Below are 15,873 nucleotides of genomic sequence, written 5' to 3' on the forward strand. Positions count from 1 at the left end.
CCAGAGTTGATGAGCAGAAGGAGCCCCACCTGCTGCCATCTTGTAAACTGTAGTTGCCCTGAAGGTAAAAATGGTTTTCAGCCCCAAACATCCACCCACGCTGACTGAGGCCCTCTCCCCTCTTTCTAGACAAAAATTCACGGGGTTGGATTTGTAAAAATCCATGCACCCTGGAATGTGCTGTGCCGAGAAGCCGAGTTTTTGAAGCTGAAGATGCCGACAAAGAAGGTCAGTGATGATGCTTCTGCTTCCAGGGGGTCCCCGGATCTGCGTGTCAGGGAAGCCGGCAGGAGAATGACATCGAGAGGGTCTGGGTTGTTAGGAAAAAGCCCAAGGGAGCTTCAGCTGCCCCCACCCCAGGAGGGCAGGAGGGTTCCAGGGTCCCGCGGGAGGGCAGAGGTTACAGTCTGGGCCCCACAGAGATGGCATAGGGGCCCGGGAACTTCTCACAGACACAAACACAGGGAAACTCCCTGCTCCACCGTTCCTATGCTCAGGATTTCAGCTGGTTCATCAGACTCGTTTCATGTGGTTATGCTTTCTGGCTTGCTGGGCTTTTCTTCTTGATCTCCGACAGCTTCAAGCTGGGAGCCCCGTATGTCCCAGGAGCTCAGGGAGGCCTCAGGGTTTACTTGTGAGCAGAGAGGGAAACTGTTCTCAGGAATGTCAGCTCCCAGCTTCTCAAATCCACTAGCATCCTTTGGATTGCCTCTTTTTAAACAAATGCAAAGTTGGGGGAAGTTCCCTGGAATGTACTAGAATTGCCCTTTTGGCTGGGATCTCCCGAAACTTTGAGCTTTCAGAAAACCCCAGGCGTAGAGGAGGCATCCTGGCCCATCCCCACCCCCTGTTCCCAGGCCAGCCAGCTCCAGGGGCGGGGTGGAAGGGCGGGAGGGGCTGCCTCCCCGACCAGCTCAGAAGAGATGCCCAGGGTCAGGGCTCAGCAGATGACATACCCCCCTGCCCTGCCTGGTCCGCAGCTGTATCACATCAGCGAGACTCGTGGCCTCCTCAAGAAGATCAACTCTGTGCTCCAGAAGATCACAGACCCCATCCAGCCTAAGGTGGCGGAGCACAGACCCCAGACCACCAAGAGGCTCTCCTACCCCTTCTCCCGGGAGAAGCAGCACCTGTAAGTGGGGGCCCCACCTGCCCACCCCTTCCTGGGGAGGGTGGGGCCTGCTGTGTGGTGACACTACCCCACGCTGGACTTGCCTAATGATACAGTCTGCAGGACCAACCAGAATTCTGCATCCCTCCCCCACCCAAAGGAGTGGCCACTTCAGCTCCTGGAGCATATTCCCATAAGAGCTTGTGGTTCTTGAGCACAGAAGGGGCCCTGGAAATGACCTCCGAGGTCACTATGAACTGAGGAATTAAGGAGACAAAAATCTCTTCTTCTGCTGGGTGACACTTAGGAAAACTAGCACAGGTCCAAGTGAGTGCAAGCCTGGGCCCCCTCCCTGCCTGACTCCATCCCTCTCAGGATGTGTTCTGAGGAACTGGGCAAGGTTGACTGTAGCCCCTCAAGTCTGCCGAGCTCTGGGAGCTGAGAATTGGAAAGCAGCCCACTAGCCGGAGTTCTGGGGCCCAGGTCTTGCAGCTAGCAAGGGGGGCGAGGGCCTGGCAGGGCTGCACCTCTTCTGGAACCTTCCCTCCTCCCCCACTCCTGACGGGCAGTGGGGCGTAGCCACCTGGGTCAGTGGCAGCTGCACAGCCTCACTGGGCAGAGCTGGAGCATGGGCGGGAGTGGGAATAGAAAGTTTGGAGTCTGGGAATCCTGTGGGGTTAGGATGACAAAGCTGTGGGGAGTGGGAGGCCCCTGGACACCCCTCGTCCCATGGGACCCACAGAACTGGGCCTCGGCTCAGAACTGGAGCTTCTGCTCTAGCCCGGGCATTAGTCATAGGGCAAGGGCCACATGCTTCATCGCTGTTTCCCAGTCCTGCTGGGGATCAGACATGAGAGAGAGGAAGTGCCCTAGCCCAGCTTCCCCCTCCAGCTCCAGGCCCCAGGCCTCCAGGCATGAGAGGGAGACACCCGCCTTCCACCGCGCATAGGGCCCCGGCCTCCCTCGACACCCCGTCCTGCAGGCCTGGCTCTCCTCCAGGCTCTGGGCCACCCCCACCCCGAGTAGCCCTCCCCAGCTCAACCCTGACTGTCTTGGGGAGTGGGTGATACATTCCAGACATGTCCCTTTGCCCTCTAGCCCTAAGACATCTGTGTGTCCCAAGACCTTAGGACTGAAACCATTTGGGAATTACAGTGAGACTGTCTCAAATGTTAAAATATCCAAGAGTATGGTCGCCCTGGTGTCACTGAAGCAGAAGTGAAATTGCCCCCTGAGGGTGTCCTCGGAAAGAAAAAGGGTCCTTGAAGAGGGGGGTCTGTCCACATTTGCTGCTAGGATCACCTCCTCCACCCACACCATGACCCCGTGTGAGTCCAGTGGGTGAGGATGAGACAGATTCTTCCAAACATCCAGGGTTGGGTCACACCCAGCAGGCGGACTGAGCTTTGCCAATTTCACGGTCACCATTCACAGGGGTAGTGTGACCCCTTAGGGCCTTGGAAACCAGGAGAGCTAACTCCAATGAGCTGTGTCTCTTTTTTCTCCCCAATATTTCAACAGATTTGATCTGTCTGACAAGGATTCCTTTTTCGACAGCAAAACTCGGAGCACGATAGTAAGTATCACTCACTCATGGGAATCCACAGCTCCTCAGCAAGGTGGCCCCCGGGAAATGGGATGATAATTTCATTTCAGCTAAATTCCCCTGGGTGGGGGTACTCTAATTGTCTGTGATGGAAATAATGAGAATAATAAAACCAGCTGGCTGTGAGGAGCCCAGGGGAAAAACGGGTGGATCTGCGGGAAGGAGGCAGAGGGACTCCAGACCCCACAGGTTATTTCAGAATGTTCCCGTGTGTTCGCGGCTCCCCGCACACCTCTCCTACCTCCTTTCCACTGCCCTTATGGAATCTGTACGTTTCTCTCTGCCTGGAGGGTTCTGAGCAGGCCGGCCAGGTGGGACTGATGGTGTGGTGCAGACAAAGGCTGAGGGTTGGGGCTAGATTTCCAGGGCTTTGCCAGACGAGCAAACTGTGATTTGAAATCTGGCTAGGCCACTCTGCCCTACTCCAGGTATTGGTTTAATGTTTATCCAGCAGCCACCAACTTGTCCACCAGCCATGCTGGGCTGTGCCCAGCTCGGAACCCAACTTCTATCTAAACAAGGATTAACCTGGCGGCCAAGCCGCTGCTTTTCTCTCTTCCCAACCCGGCGAGAAGAGGGGCAGGGCAGAGAGCAGGCAGCCGCTTGACCTTGAGCAGACAGCTGCCCCTCACAGCTGTATGTCGAGGCTGGCAGGCACCAGGCACGGGACAGGCACCATGCATGCTGCCCTGGCATGGGGAGCTCGGGCCAATGCCTGGACAGACAGACCCAGGTCCCATCCACTCAGTGTCCCCTCCCAGCCTGGCGGCTTCCGTGGCGGCCTCCTGCTGAAAGGGCTGCCTTGTGCCCCCACCGAGGGTGACCTGGATGCAGGGCCTACTGTTATTATTGATTGTGTTATTGGTGAAATTCAACCTTATTATAATAAACAAGGAGGAATTCATTTATGCAAAAATGCCAGCGGCCGGTGTAGTTTGGGGTTGATATGTTTCCAAGAGAGGTAACTTCCTCTTGGCCACTGACTGCTTTAGAGAACTGGACCCAGTTGAACCTGAATGGTTTCATTTTTTTTCTTTGTCATTTTGGGATGAGGGAGGATAGGAATGGCCAGTGGGGAGACCTGGGAACCTGCCATTTCCAGATGTATGTGTGCCCCGGTTTTATATTACCGGGAATCACCAGGATGCTCCTGCAAGGGTAGGGTGTAAATTTGTAAATTCATTCCTGTTGTCAGGAGGTGGCCCGAGGTTGGGGGGCATATGTGAATGAAGGCTCTGGGCCCCATCTTGTTTAGGATCTGCTTTATAATTGAATTCCAACATGATCCCCAAGTCACAGAAAGCTATTCTGCCAGAGCCAGTAGGGGTTAGCTGAATCATCCTTGACTCTGATTACCTCTGGGGTGGGGGTCACTGTCTCCCGGAGACCTTGAAGGCCAGTTTGTGAACCACCGATGCGCCAGAGAAACTCTTTGGTGACTCAGAACTCTGCCCGTGGTTAGTTCAATCCTGTGGTCTCAGAGACCCATCGTCATTCTAGACAAGGCTATGACAGTCCTTCCTGTCTCCTTCCCTGTGCTCCTGGCACTGGGGCAGCCCAATGTGCAGGTGGGTAGGAGCCAGGATCATCAGGGAACCATGGGGAAGGGCCAGAGTTGCTGGTTTTGGGACCTGAATCTCCAGCCTGTAGGCACTAGGGAGCCATAGATGGTTGCACAGCAAGGTCCTAAAAAAATCACCACCAGTGGCCAGACATGGAAGAGGGTGGATATGGGGTCATAGTGGTGATGGTGAACCAGGGCTGTAACTGCATGTGGAAGGGAAGAGGTGATTATGGTAGAAGCAGCAAGGTCAGGATGAGGCCACCGAGGAGATTCAGAAAGTGCCGGGGAGGGAGCCAGCTCACTGGGTGATTCATTCATTCACTCATCAGTCAGTTGCTGAGCACCTGGTGTCTTCCCGAGACAAGCGGGAAGGGAGAGGCAACATTGATACTTGGCAAGTGTGGAGGGATCCAGGACGAGAGAGCCGATTTAGGGAACTCTCTGGCAATCCAGTGGTTAGTATGCCACACTTTCACTGCTGGGGCCAGGGTTCAGTCCCTGGTTGGGGAACTGAGATCCTACAAGCTACGAGGTACAGCCGAAAAGAAAGGGGAAGAGAGAGCAAAATTAGAAGGTGGAGCAGTGGGACCATGGCTCCTCGGTTGCCTGTTAGTTAAGGTGGCCCTGCAGGCACTTAGCTCTTGGGGGACAAGCGTTTCTGGTGAAAGGAATGGCCAGGGTGAAGACCCTGGGGTCCCAGGAGAGCGCCAGTGAGTGAGGGGCAGACAGGAGGCCGGGTTGCTGGGACAGAGCTGGGCAGGTGAACAGAAGTCAGATGCCTCAGGGCCTGAGGGGCACTGGGAGGCAGGACCTCGGGGGTGTCAAGGGGTTGGAGTGCTCTGACCCGAACACCTACGGTGCATTCTTTTCATCTCATTCTGCAGATGGGGAAACTTAGGCTCAGGGCACAAGGTAGTTGGCCCAAGACCCCACAGCTTCAAGGACTCAAATGCAGACAGGCAGACCCCCAGGCCTGGGCTCCCAAGGATCAAAGTGAAGTAATTTGTTAAAGATGGTTGGATGGCATCACTGACTTGATGGACGTGAGTTTGAGCAGTCTCCAGGAGTTGGTGATGGACAGGGAAGCCTGCAGTCCATGGGGTCTGCAAAAAGTCGAACACGACTGAGCAACTGAACTGAACTGAAAGGAGCTTGAGTCTCTAGAACATCCAGGGCCACATCAGGGAGCGGTCCTATGGGCAGGGCCCTCACACCTCTGAATTCCAACTCACCTCTCAGCCGGAGGGGCAGAAACATGCCGTGCACTGGACGCCCATACCCCTGGGCACCAGCTTGGCAAGGGCCTTTCAAGGTGACCTGTCCTGACACCATCCTAGGGGGGCGCGGGAGGCCCGTCAGTCACCACCTCCCTTCCCAGCGACCCTCAGTGGAGTAACGGCGGCCCCCGCCCCTGTCTCCACCACAGGTCTACGAAATCCTGAAGAGAACAACGTGTACGAAGGCCAAGTACAGCATGGGTAAGGGCGTGCCTGGGGCTTGAGATAGCACTCGTCTCGCGGTGTGATCTTCCTCCCCACCTTTTCTGTGGGTGCTGGGCGGCTGGGCTGGGGCTTTCCAGAGAGTTTTGATTTAAGCCTATGTGACCATTTCAAGGCAGGAGAGCCGTTCCAGGACCACAAGGCGGTTTTACGGCTCTTTTAAGCACCAAAGGATTCTCATCTCTGGCTGGAGGCGTCGGCGGTGGCCTGAGGCACCTCTCCTAGCAGAGGCAGTGAATCCTGCCTGCGGGAAACTGAAGGGGCCGCCAAGGGGTCTCACCCTGCTCTTGACCATCTCAGTCCAAGGGGAGATTGTTAGGGTTCCTGTGGGGGCACCATCCTCAGCCATTTGCCAGACACACATGCAGCCTAGAAGGTGCCTCCCCCGCCTTCCACCCCGGGCTGCGGCCCTGCTGGAAAGGGTGCCTGGATGCAGAACCTGCCACAAAACCATCGCCGCTGGGCTCCTCGGGTACCAGTTTACAGAACATCTGAACCACAGGTGCAAAACCTTTCTGACCAAAGCATGCAGAGGGAACCCTCTCCCCATGGGGGTCCCTTGCCCACAGCCCGGGCTGAATTTGCTAAAGCAAATCATTTCAGGACAAAGGGACGCCTTTCCCCAGCCTTTCCTTGCTTCTCCTGGAGCTGTTTCACGACCGCTGAGAGCTGAGCTCACAGCACACTCCTTCATGCTCTAGAAGCGTCTGAAGTTTCGTGGCTGGGGTTCAAGGGTGCGGGGAGGGTCTGGTGAGAGCCTATGCACCAGGGGAGACCCCCTTCCCTGTTGGCTTCCTGGGGGCGGTGGAGGCAGGAGTGAGATGCTCTCAGCTGAAGCCTGGGGCAGGCCCGGGATGCGGGGGAGGGGAGAGGATGCCACCTCCAGGGTCAGGTGGGTGCATGTCGCCTGCCGTGTGTGGCCAATGGTCACAGGGCCACCCTTCTGGGACTGAAATCTCTAAGCCTGTGTCCTAAGTCACTGGGCAGGGGGGAATTCAGGAGTCAAGAGGAAGCCAGGAAAACTGACCCCATAGCCCAGTGTCTGATGGAGCAAGATCCTCCAGGGTGACCCAGGCCACCAGAGGTGGGAGAAGCATGGGTCTAGCCCCAGCGATGGAGAAGGAAATGGCAACCCACTCCAGTGTTCTTGCCTGGAGAATCCCAGGGACAGGGGAGCCTGGTGGGCTGCCGTCTATGGGGTCGCACAGAGTTGGACACGACTGAAGCGACTTAGCAGCAGCAGCAGCCCCAGCGATGCGTCTCTGACCTCAGTCTCCCTGGCAGGCTACAGTCCATAGGGTCGCAGAGTCAGACATGACTGAGTGACTAAATGCAGGGGGTCCCTGCTGTGAAGATTTGCAGAGTTCAGGGTTGGGCCCTTCTCACCCAGAGCCGACCCCGCACCAGGCCATCCTGGGTCGGGGGAGCTGTCTCTGTCTTCTGGCAAGTTCCATGGTGGGGCTGGTTCCCAGCAACAGTGACAGAGCAGACAGATGGTCCTTCTCTGCTCCCCATTCCACATTGGCACCTTGTCTGAAAGCCCTCCTGACCTCCAGATTCATAGATGGGGTCTGTTACCCACTAGCCTCTGGGTCAGGTAGGACCCCACCCTCAGGGAGTTTCTGCTCTGGAGGAAGGAGACAGATCAGAGAGAGCCAGGTAAACCAGAACATCATCTTGCAGGTTGAAGGGGCTGGGTAGTGAGGGGGGATTTAGAATCGGTGATCAGTGGTCTTTCTGATAAGGTGGTGTTAGAGAGGTGGGCCTTCCAGATAGAGAGCACGGCCTGTGCAAAGACCCTGTGGCAGCACGGTGTTGAGAGAGCTCTGGGAACGATAAATCAGGCCCCTCCTTCACGTTTTATCAGAGCTGAACTTTCCAGCCAGGGGATTTTGGCCACGTGCCCCCACCTTACTCTGCTTTGGGTTTCCAAGCGTCCTCAAGTGCCCTGATCAGCCCAGATCACTAGCTGAGGAGATGGTCTATTTCTAAATAGATTTCACAGAAGGACTTTGCCACCCGTGCCAGAGCAGAGTAGTCATAAGTGGGACAACCAGGCCACTGAAATGTCTGACCCACTTACTACCTAGAACGGCTCTTAGGCCAGGTGGAGGGTTCTGTGACCAGCAAAGGGCTTCATAGAAACTCCTGGGCAGCTCTGTCTTCCCCCAGATCAGATCTCCAAGAACCCCAGTCCCCATGCACAGCCAGGCTCTGCCTTCCCCCCTTACTCTGGGGCTGGGCATCTGAGTCCACACCTCTGGACTCTGGGAGGTGCAGGTGTGGCTATGTTTATCCTGCTTCCAGTGCAGGGCATTGAGCAGCAAACTGGGGCCTGGCCATCATTCCACTGCCCCCCAGGAGCACTGGATTGCAAGAATGAACACCTTGCCCCTCAGACACATCTTTGATCCTTTTGGGGCCTCATTCATGTATAACTAATAGCCGGATGTATAAACAGGGCAAGGAGAGGGAAGAAAGAAGGACTCTGCCCTTTTAAATAAGAGGCGCAAGTGTGATAGATACGGTAAGTGCCTCTGCCCCGCGTGGGGCCCGCAGGCCTCCTCTTCAGCTTTTCCAATCAACCTAAAATCTAATTCCAAATTGTATGTGTGTTTTCTGACACCATCAATTTTCCCATCCATATTTTTCTCATGATTCAGCTTCTCTAACCACTTACATTCCACTTCCCTCATTCATCTGCAGGCTTGCCCTCAAGCAGGTGGGGGTAGCTGGTGAATCGCAGGTTTGGGGGTCCCTCCTTCCTCCCAGGTGTTACTTCCTCTTGGGGTTTCCTCTTTGTCTTTCTAATTCTGCCAACAGAGCATGTTTTTATCATCTCCCAGTCAAACCCGGGGAGGAAACCCCAGAAAGGTGGCCGGGCTCTGTGCGGCCAGGTGTGGCTTGCTTTGAAAAAATTCTCAATGATTGAGACAGTCCTGGGACCTCTCTGATGGAACCCGGAGCCGCAGGAAACATGACTGGTCCATAACCATCTCTCTGCCTTTATTTTCAAGGCATCACGAGCCTGCTGGCCAATGGTGTCTACTCGGCGGCCTACCCCTTGCATGATGTAAGTAACCTGGACCCACACTGTCCATCTCTGTGTGTCATTTGAGTCCCCAGGTCCCCAGGACCACACCACACCAAAGCTCCCCCAGGGAGCTCTTATCGTCCTGCAGTCTGGGCTTCCTGCTTTGGCACTCCTGTAAAAACGTCACCGGCTCACAGCCCTTCCTGGTTCCCTCAGGTGGGACCAGACTTAACACGCAAAGCCATCTTTTCTCACTGAACCATTCCTCCAGGACAAGGGCGCTATGGCAGCAACTCTGCCCCAGGTGTATCTGAACTTCAGGCCAGCTGCTCCACAAGAACTGTGTGCCAGCTCGGTCTCCCCACCCCCACCCACTGCCCCGCTGGGCTCTGGCAGATTGGCCAGAGCTCTTCGTGTATCTGCTTCTACAGAGCCAGTGGCCAGTTTCCTGAGCTACATCTCCAAATCCCACTGGTACCCCCTGACAAATATAGCCTGTGGCCACAGCCGCATTGTCTTGGCTTGCGATGGAGAGAAAGAGGAGTCTCTTCTTATTGTCTCCATGGAAACAGGGACTAGAGTTCAGCAGGGCACTGGGGATGGGCCATGGGGCCTGAGCAGTGTGGGAACCCCGGACAGAGGATCTCTGCATCTTTCCAAATGTGTGTTACTGCAGAGGCTAGGAGAAAAGGGGGGCAGGCTTGGGGGTCCAAGGACCCGGATTCTAGTCCTGGCCACTCCCTCCTCTGTGGCCTTGATTGGAGGCAGCCCAGGTCCCCTCTGAGCCCCAGCACCCCCATCTGCAAGTCGGGAATAATGCCTGCCCTGTCCAGTTGCCAGAGCTGCAGAGCGTGTTGATGGGAATACAGAAATGGGAGGGCTTTCAATGAGACACTGGGTTGGACAAACAGAGAGGGTCAGACAGCAAAGGGCCGTCCACCCGGACTGCTGACCTAGAAGGAAGGATGCTTAGCCGAGCTGCCGCCGCCCCCTTGTCACTCACTGGGGAGGGGGTTGGGGATCAGCCCATCTTCCTTTCCCATCTCTGTGCCTCTGTTCCTGCTGTTCCTTCTGCCTGCAATGCTCTTCTGCCTTCTCTGCCGAGACCCTCGCCCAGGGCAGATAGAGCGACTGCCGGGAGAGCCTGCCTTTTCCCCTCCCCCGCACGGCTGAGTCCTCCCTTCCTCTCTGGGCCTGCCTGCTCTCCATTCCACTAAGCAAACACTGTTTGGCTGTCATTCGCTGCACGTGTGGCGCCTCCTACGTACTCAGTAAATGCGGTGGTGGAATGAAGTCAGGTGGTCTTGACAATTGACCTATTGCTGGATAAATGTTTCCAGGACCAGGCTCAGATCCACAGGCTCCTCCCAAGAAGGGGCCTCACTCATCCACCCCACCGGTGCCTCTCAGGTTTGCTCCGCCCCACAGGCACCAGGAACATATCCCTGCATGGCCTTCCAGCTGATCACCCCTACCAAGAGGTCAGGGACAGAAGCCAAAACATTTCAGGGCCTCCCTGCCTGCTAGATTCAGCCCTTTAAGTCTCGAAAGGGAAAGGGGAGAAATCAATGTTTCTGAGCACTTAACTGTATGCAAAGAACCATGTTTAGTAGGAGCTTTATCTCATTTAATCTGGTGCAGACACGAAGGCTCAGAGATGTTTAGCAACTTGCCCAAGGTCACACAGCACCCCTGTTAGGGAGCAGGGGCCAGAAGACAGATGTGGCTGACAGGCTATTCCACCCCCAGTTGCATAACCACCTCCACCTTCCCTGGAGGCCGACGCACCTCCTCTTCTCAGGCTTGGCTGCTACATTTGTCTTAGGAACGGATTCTCACTGTAGTTTAAACCAATGAGTACAAGACTGACTAATCCACGGGGCACACACAAAGCATTTCCAAGATCTGTATCTTGGAAATTCCTCTTGCATCATCATCTTTGTACCTGACAGGGCAGTAGGGAAGCCTGTCATGTGGGGACTGTTCCCACTTTACAGAAGGGGAAACTGAGACTGCAGCTATTCTTCAACTTGCCCAGGGGCACACAGCCAAGGAGCGGAGCCCAGATACTGGCTCTGGTTCCAGGGTTCTTTCCAGCCGGATAATGGACCTCGGTCATCTCGAGGGAATATGAGATTTTCTGTCCATGAATTTTCCATGTAGCTGATGGACACACACACCATTAAGTGCTGAAGCTGAGGTTCAAATATTTGGGGCGATAAATCCTTCTGAATGGAGCCCCATGGACCCTGTGCCTTAAATAGAGGATGCTGGCTGCACTGAGGCTGCACCTTAGCCTCTGGCAGGGGGCAGACTCCTCCTGTGCGTGTATGGGTCTCACCATCAGCCTCTCACCCCTGAGCTGTGCTAGGTCGCATCTCAGTATGTGGCCCGGAGCACCCCACCCCCTCCAGGGCCTCACTTGTTCATTCATTCAGCAAGAGCACCCATCCGTCAGACCAGGTTCTGGGTCATGGCCAACCAGACAACAACCAGTTATGACTGTGTGTGGAGGATGAAGGAAGAGCCTTCCGACCCGTAACTGGCGTTCAACTCCGGAGAAGGACTTGGCATTTCAGCTGCTGCTGGACAGCTTTTTGGCTTCCTTCCTGCTTGGCAACTGCCCCCTTCCAGGTCACCAACTAACTGACCTCTGTGAAAATGGGGTGCTCCTGGAGTCCTGAGGCCATCTCAGCCAAGAGGGGAAAGCACTGGGGAGGCATAAAGGTTGAGGTGGGCGGGTGGAGGGGCGGTGCCTAAAGACTGAGGGGAATTTGGTTAAACTGCTCCCAGAGCATCTTCATTCAGAGACCACGGGCATTAGTGGTCTGTCTGGTGATCACGTTCTCACCACTGGAAGGGGCTAGCTGGGCTGGTGGGGCTCGTGAAAGGAGCTGGTAAGTGGAGCAGGCACCAGGACCCCCTAGGCCCAGCCTCTCCCACACTTCTATTCGTCTGTCACCCGTCTGGGAAACTAGGCTCCCTTTTGACTTTTAGGCCCTCCCTCTTTTCTGCTGGGATTGGAGACCTGGATCCAAGTCCCAGGTCTGACCAGATCTCACGTCTCTCCCAGGGATGTCAGTGTGCTCCTCTGAGCTCCGGTGTTGCCATCTGTAGGATGAGGACATTGGCCTCACCGATCTAACTCAGCATCCTTCCTGGGACACTCGAGAGGGAGAGGGGCACCACACAGGTGGGGCCTGGGGCAAAACAGCAGGATGCCCCCTGGCAGGACGGGATGTTCACTGACCATCCTTCCAGCCCCCGAAGCCTCTTTTCTCTGTGTCACCAGTTCCAAGGGACTGACTGCTTGCCCTTCCTGGGTATCATCTCTACATCGAGGGGAAGGCGCTTCAGGCTTTCTGGGAGTTGAGGGAGGGCAGGCGGGACAGCCCGGGGCTCATGGCGCTTGTTATCATAGGAGGAGGGGACCTGGGCGCCCTTGCACACTGTATGAGGTTCTCTCCTGGGACAAGCCCACCTGCCTTGTGGAAGGGTCACAGGACAGTAAAAGCCTTTCTCTCTTGCCAGGGAGACTACGAAGGGGACAACGTGGAGTTCAACGACAGGAAGGTAGGTGTGCAGACCCGGGAGCCTGCTCCTTGGGGTTGGGAGTCCTGCCCAGCAAGGGGCAGGGGCGCAGGGTCCCAGAGCCGCGGCCCCACAGCTGGTGGAGAAGGTGGGTGAAGTTGCCTCGTTGGACTATTTTCCTCATGCTGTGTGCATGCTAACTCACTTCAGTCATATTTGACTCAATGCCTCCCTACGGACTGTAGCCCGCCAGGCTCCTCTGTCCATGGGATTCTCCAGGCAAGAATAATGGAGTGGGTTGCCATGCCCTCCTCCAGGGGATCTCCCCACCCAGGGATTGAAACCCGGTCTCCTGCGGCTCCTGTACTGCAGGTGAATTCTTTACCATTGAGCCATCAGGGAGCTCTGATCCTCAGAAGCATCCTTGGCAGGCCGTCCGAGCATGTGAGAGGAAAGGAAGTGCCCCAAGCCTGCCCTTTTGCCCCATCCTTCCTTCATGCACCGACTGTGTCTCACTGGAGCAGCCAGAACCTCCAGAGTTCTTTGCTGACATTTAGCCTAATCACCCCAGCTTCCGGGGAAATGAGTTTGGGAACAGCGAGGCCAGCCACCTGGAGTGCCCTGGCCCCCAGCATCACTCCAGTAGGGGACACCATGGATGGTGGTCAAGCCAGTGCTTCTCAAGTTTACCTGTCCTGGAACCCTTTTTAATGGGGAAGTTATGGAGCTAGTGTTCTGTGGGACACACTTTGGGAAACACCAAGTGACCCTTTCTGCTTCACTGGCTCCTAATCCCACCCACCCGTGCTCCCAGGACAGTCACTCCTGGCCACCACAGCCGCTTCTCCTCCTCCCCTCACTTGCCTGCTCCCAGATACCAGCCTCTACATGGCTTCCCTGGTGGAAGAATCCACCTGCAATGAGGGAGACCCTGGTTCAGTCCCTGGGTCAGGAAGATCCCCTGGAGAAGGGCATGGCAACCCACTCCAGTATTCTTGCCTCGAGAATCCCATGGACGGAGGAGCCTGGAGGGCCACAGGCCAAGGGGTCGCAGAGAGTCGAACACACTGAGCCACTAACATTTTCTCTGCTTCTACATGAACTCCTCCCATCTCCCCAGTAAGCCCAGCCCTCCCTCACCTCCGGGAGCCACCCCGCCTGCATTCCTTCAGCACCCCGCGCCCCTCCCCCCACCCCCATTTGCCTTGCCTCTTGCTCTAGTTGCCTTGCCTGTTGCTCCTGGAGAGTGGATCCCGCTGAGCTGACGCTTCCCTGAAAACCTCACAATGGAGGCCTTGTCGCAATCACCAGGGCCCCAGCCTCTGTATGTGAAATGCTCTCCGCTCCCACCTCCCTCCAGCCCCCAGTATGTGCTTTTAAATCTCTGGTACTTGATACAACTCGCCCACCTGCCCAGGAATCCAACTGAAGATACTATCTGATTTAGCACAAAAATTACATGTTTAGTTATTTTTAGTGGAACACCTGGCATTCGTCTGCGAGCCCGTGACTTACTGATCTCCTCCATCTGATCCGCGGGCCTGCCCTGCACCAGCCCCGGCCTGGGAACCCAGCCTCCTGCATCCCTCTGCACCCGCTGCCACTCCCGACACCCATTCTGGCCATTCAGCCTCCAGGTCCCAGGCCCTCCACCCCAGTCTCCCACCTTCCTCCCCATGCTCCAGCCTCACTGACTGCCATTCTAATCATAGGAGACTTGACTGATGGCCACGTCAGTGCCAAGACTATGCTATGCAGTTATTACTTAGGAACTATTTGGCACCGCTGTGTGCCAGCCCAGCAGACAGCTCCAGGTTTATCTAGCCCCAGCCGTGTTCTCTGCCTGGAATGCTGCCTGCCTCTATTTAATATTATGTCCCAGCAACAAATACAAGGCCTGAGAATACTGGGTGAATGGATGGATGATGGGTGGGTGACAGATGGACTGACAGGTGGCTGGACAGGTAGGTGGATGGATGGGCGGACAGGTGGATGGACGAGTGGAAGGATGGACAGGTGATGAGCAGTGGTGGATGGTGGAAGGAAGGAAAGACTGCAGGGAGGAAGAGGAAATGCCCCAGACACGTGTTTGAGTCTCAGCTCAGAGAACTCATTCTCCCATGAGCACTTCACCCTAAGTGATCTGGTTCTGAGTATTTTGCTTTTGCAATGACAAGATCTGTGGCATCCTGTCAGTGGCAGGATCCCCATGTGCCTGAGGACACAGGACAGAAAGGGGGCGAGCCAAGCCAAGGCCATTTTCCTGTGCTGATCTGCCGGAGCAGGGTACAAGCAGGAGTGTTTCAGGGGAGGCGGGCCAGAGACGGGCCGAGCACGGCCACAGCTCGTGGTCTGATCTTTGGGCTGCAAACCTGTGATCCAAGAGCTCACTCCTCCAGGTGTGAACTGAGGTGGTCCCTGGTGTGCTGTGCTGAGAGCTGCAGGGCCCTGGCCCATAATGCATTTATCCATCCATTCATTCAACAATTACTTGCTAGAAACTTGTCATGTGCCTGGTCTGAGAAGCTGGGGATGACACAGACCAGACTGGCCCTACTGGTGCCTCCATCCCAGGGGGAGATAGCAAGGAACAAGTCCATGTACAGTCACTACAGACCACCTCAGTGCCGTGGCAGCCCCCCACCCCAAGCTGTGTGGGCTCAGGTGGGAGGTCTGGGCTGAAGAGATGCCGGTGGGTGGAGCCAGGATCTCTCTGAGGTCAGGTTCTGAAAGGCTCCAGGGCCACCGTGACCAGAGCCACCAGCCCCCAGCTAGCCTGCCCCCAGAGCCCCAGACACCTCCCACCTGCTCACAGGCCAAAGGGCTCCACAGAGCTCTGCTAACCCTAGCCAGGAAATCTGTTTGATTTCCTTGTGCTGATGGCTACAGGGTGATTGATGTTCTCTTCTTGGCAGGAAGAAAAGTCCACCAAGATAAAGTGGTTTATGTAGAAAGCTGGGCTGTACCCCCATCTGTCATGTCTACCCTTGGGTGATGGCCAGCCTGCTGTGTGACCAGTCCCACTGGGCAGGCCCAGGAACAAGGTGGCCAGTGTGACAAGGCCAAGCCTTCAAGTGGGTCTTTCTGTGCCTCCCCTTTCCATCCCAGGGCCTCTCTCTTCATCCCTCCCTCTGATCCACCTCCAGTGCGTCTAGGCTGTAAATTTCAGCTGAGGGGAGGAAGCTGCCTTTGGTGACGGCTGCTCTGTTTATCCAGAGGTGCTGTGCCATCTCATCGGAGTTTGCTGGCTCAGACCTCTCCCTTTAGAGAGTAATACTGTAGGCTTTCCTCCTTTTCTGCATAATCAGACAGGTTAGCGAGCCCCCAGCACTCCACTTCACAAAGCCTTGGGTCCGTCTGAGTCCTTGCCATGACTTGGGAGGAAGGACAGGCTCCTCCCATATCAAGGAGACGATGGGACTCAGCGGGGAGGGTCTGCCCAGGACACCCACTGCAGACCCAGTGGAGCCACCATCCCAGCCCGGCAGCCTGGCTCTAATTCCTGGACCCCTTCTGTTCTGAGATGGG

General features: G+C 55.9%; 1 protein-coding gene across 9 annotated transcripts in view; it reads left to right on the forward strand.

Annotated features, from left to right (window-relative positions):
• Positions 1–15,873, forward strand: part of ANO1 (anoctamin 1) — a 193,728-nt gene that overhangs the window by 118,889 nt on the left and 58,966 nt on the right. For 5 of the 9 annotated variants that reach the window (XM_069566553.1, XM_069566561.1, XM_069566552.2 and 2 more), the window contains exons 4-10: positions 130–228; positions 981–1,132; positions 2,633–2,687; positions 5,708–5,759; positions 8,242–8,307; positions 8,798–8,853; positions 12,346–12,387. In XM_069566553.1, coding sequence (XP_069422654.1) covers positions 130–228; positions 981–1,132; positions 2,633–2,687; positions 5,708–5,759; positions 8,242–8,307; positions 8,798–8,853; positions 12,346–12,387 — 522 coding nt within the window. The remainder of the gene's footprint in view (positions 1–129; positions 229–980; positions 1,133–2,632; positions 2,688–5,707; positions 5,760–8,241; positions 8,308–8,797; positions 8,854–12,345; positions 12,388–15,873) is intronic. The other 4 variants (XM_069566554.2, XM_069566557.2, XM_069566559.2 and 1 more) reach the window with 1 other exon arrangement.

Source organism: Ovis canadensis, chromosome 21, assembly GCF_042477335.2.
Source record: "Ovis canadensis isolate MfBH-ARS-UI-01 breed Bighorn chromosome 21, ARS-UI_OviCan_v2, whole genome shotgun sequence".
Classification (NCBI taxonomy): Eukaryota; Metazoa; Chordata; class Mammalia; order Artiodactyla; family Bovidae; genus Ovis; species Ovis canadensis.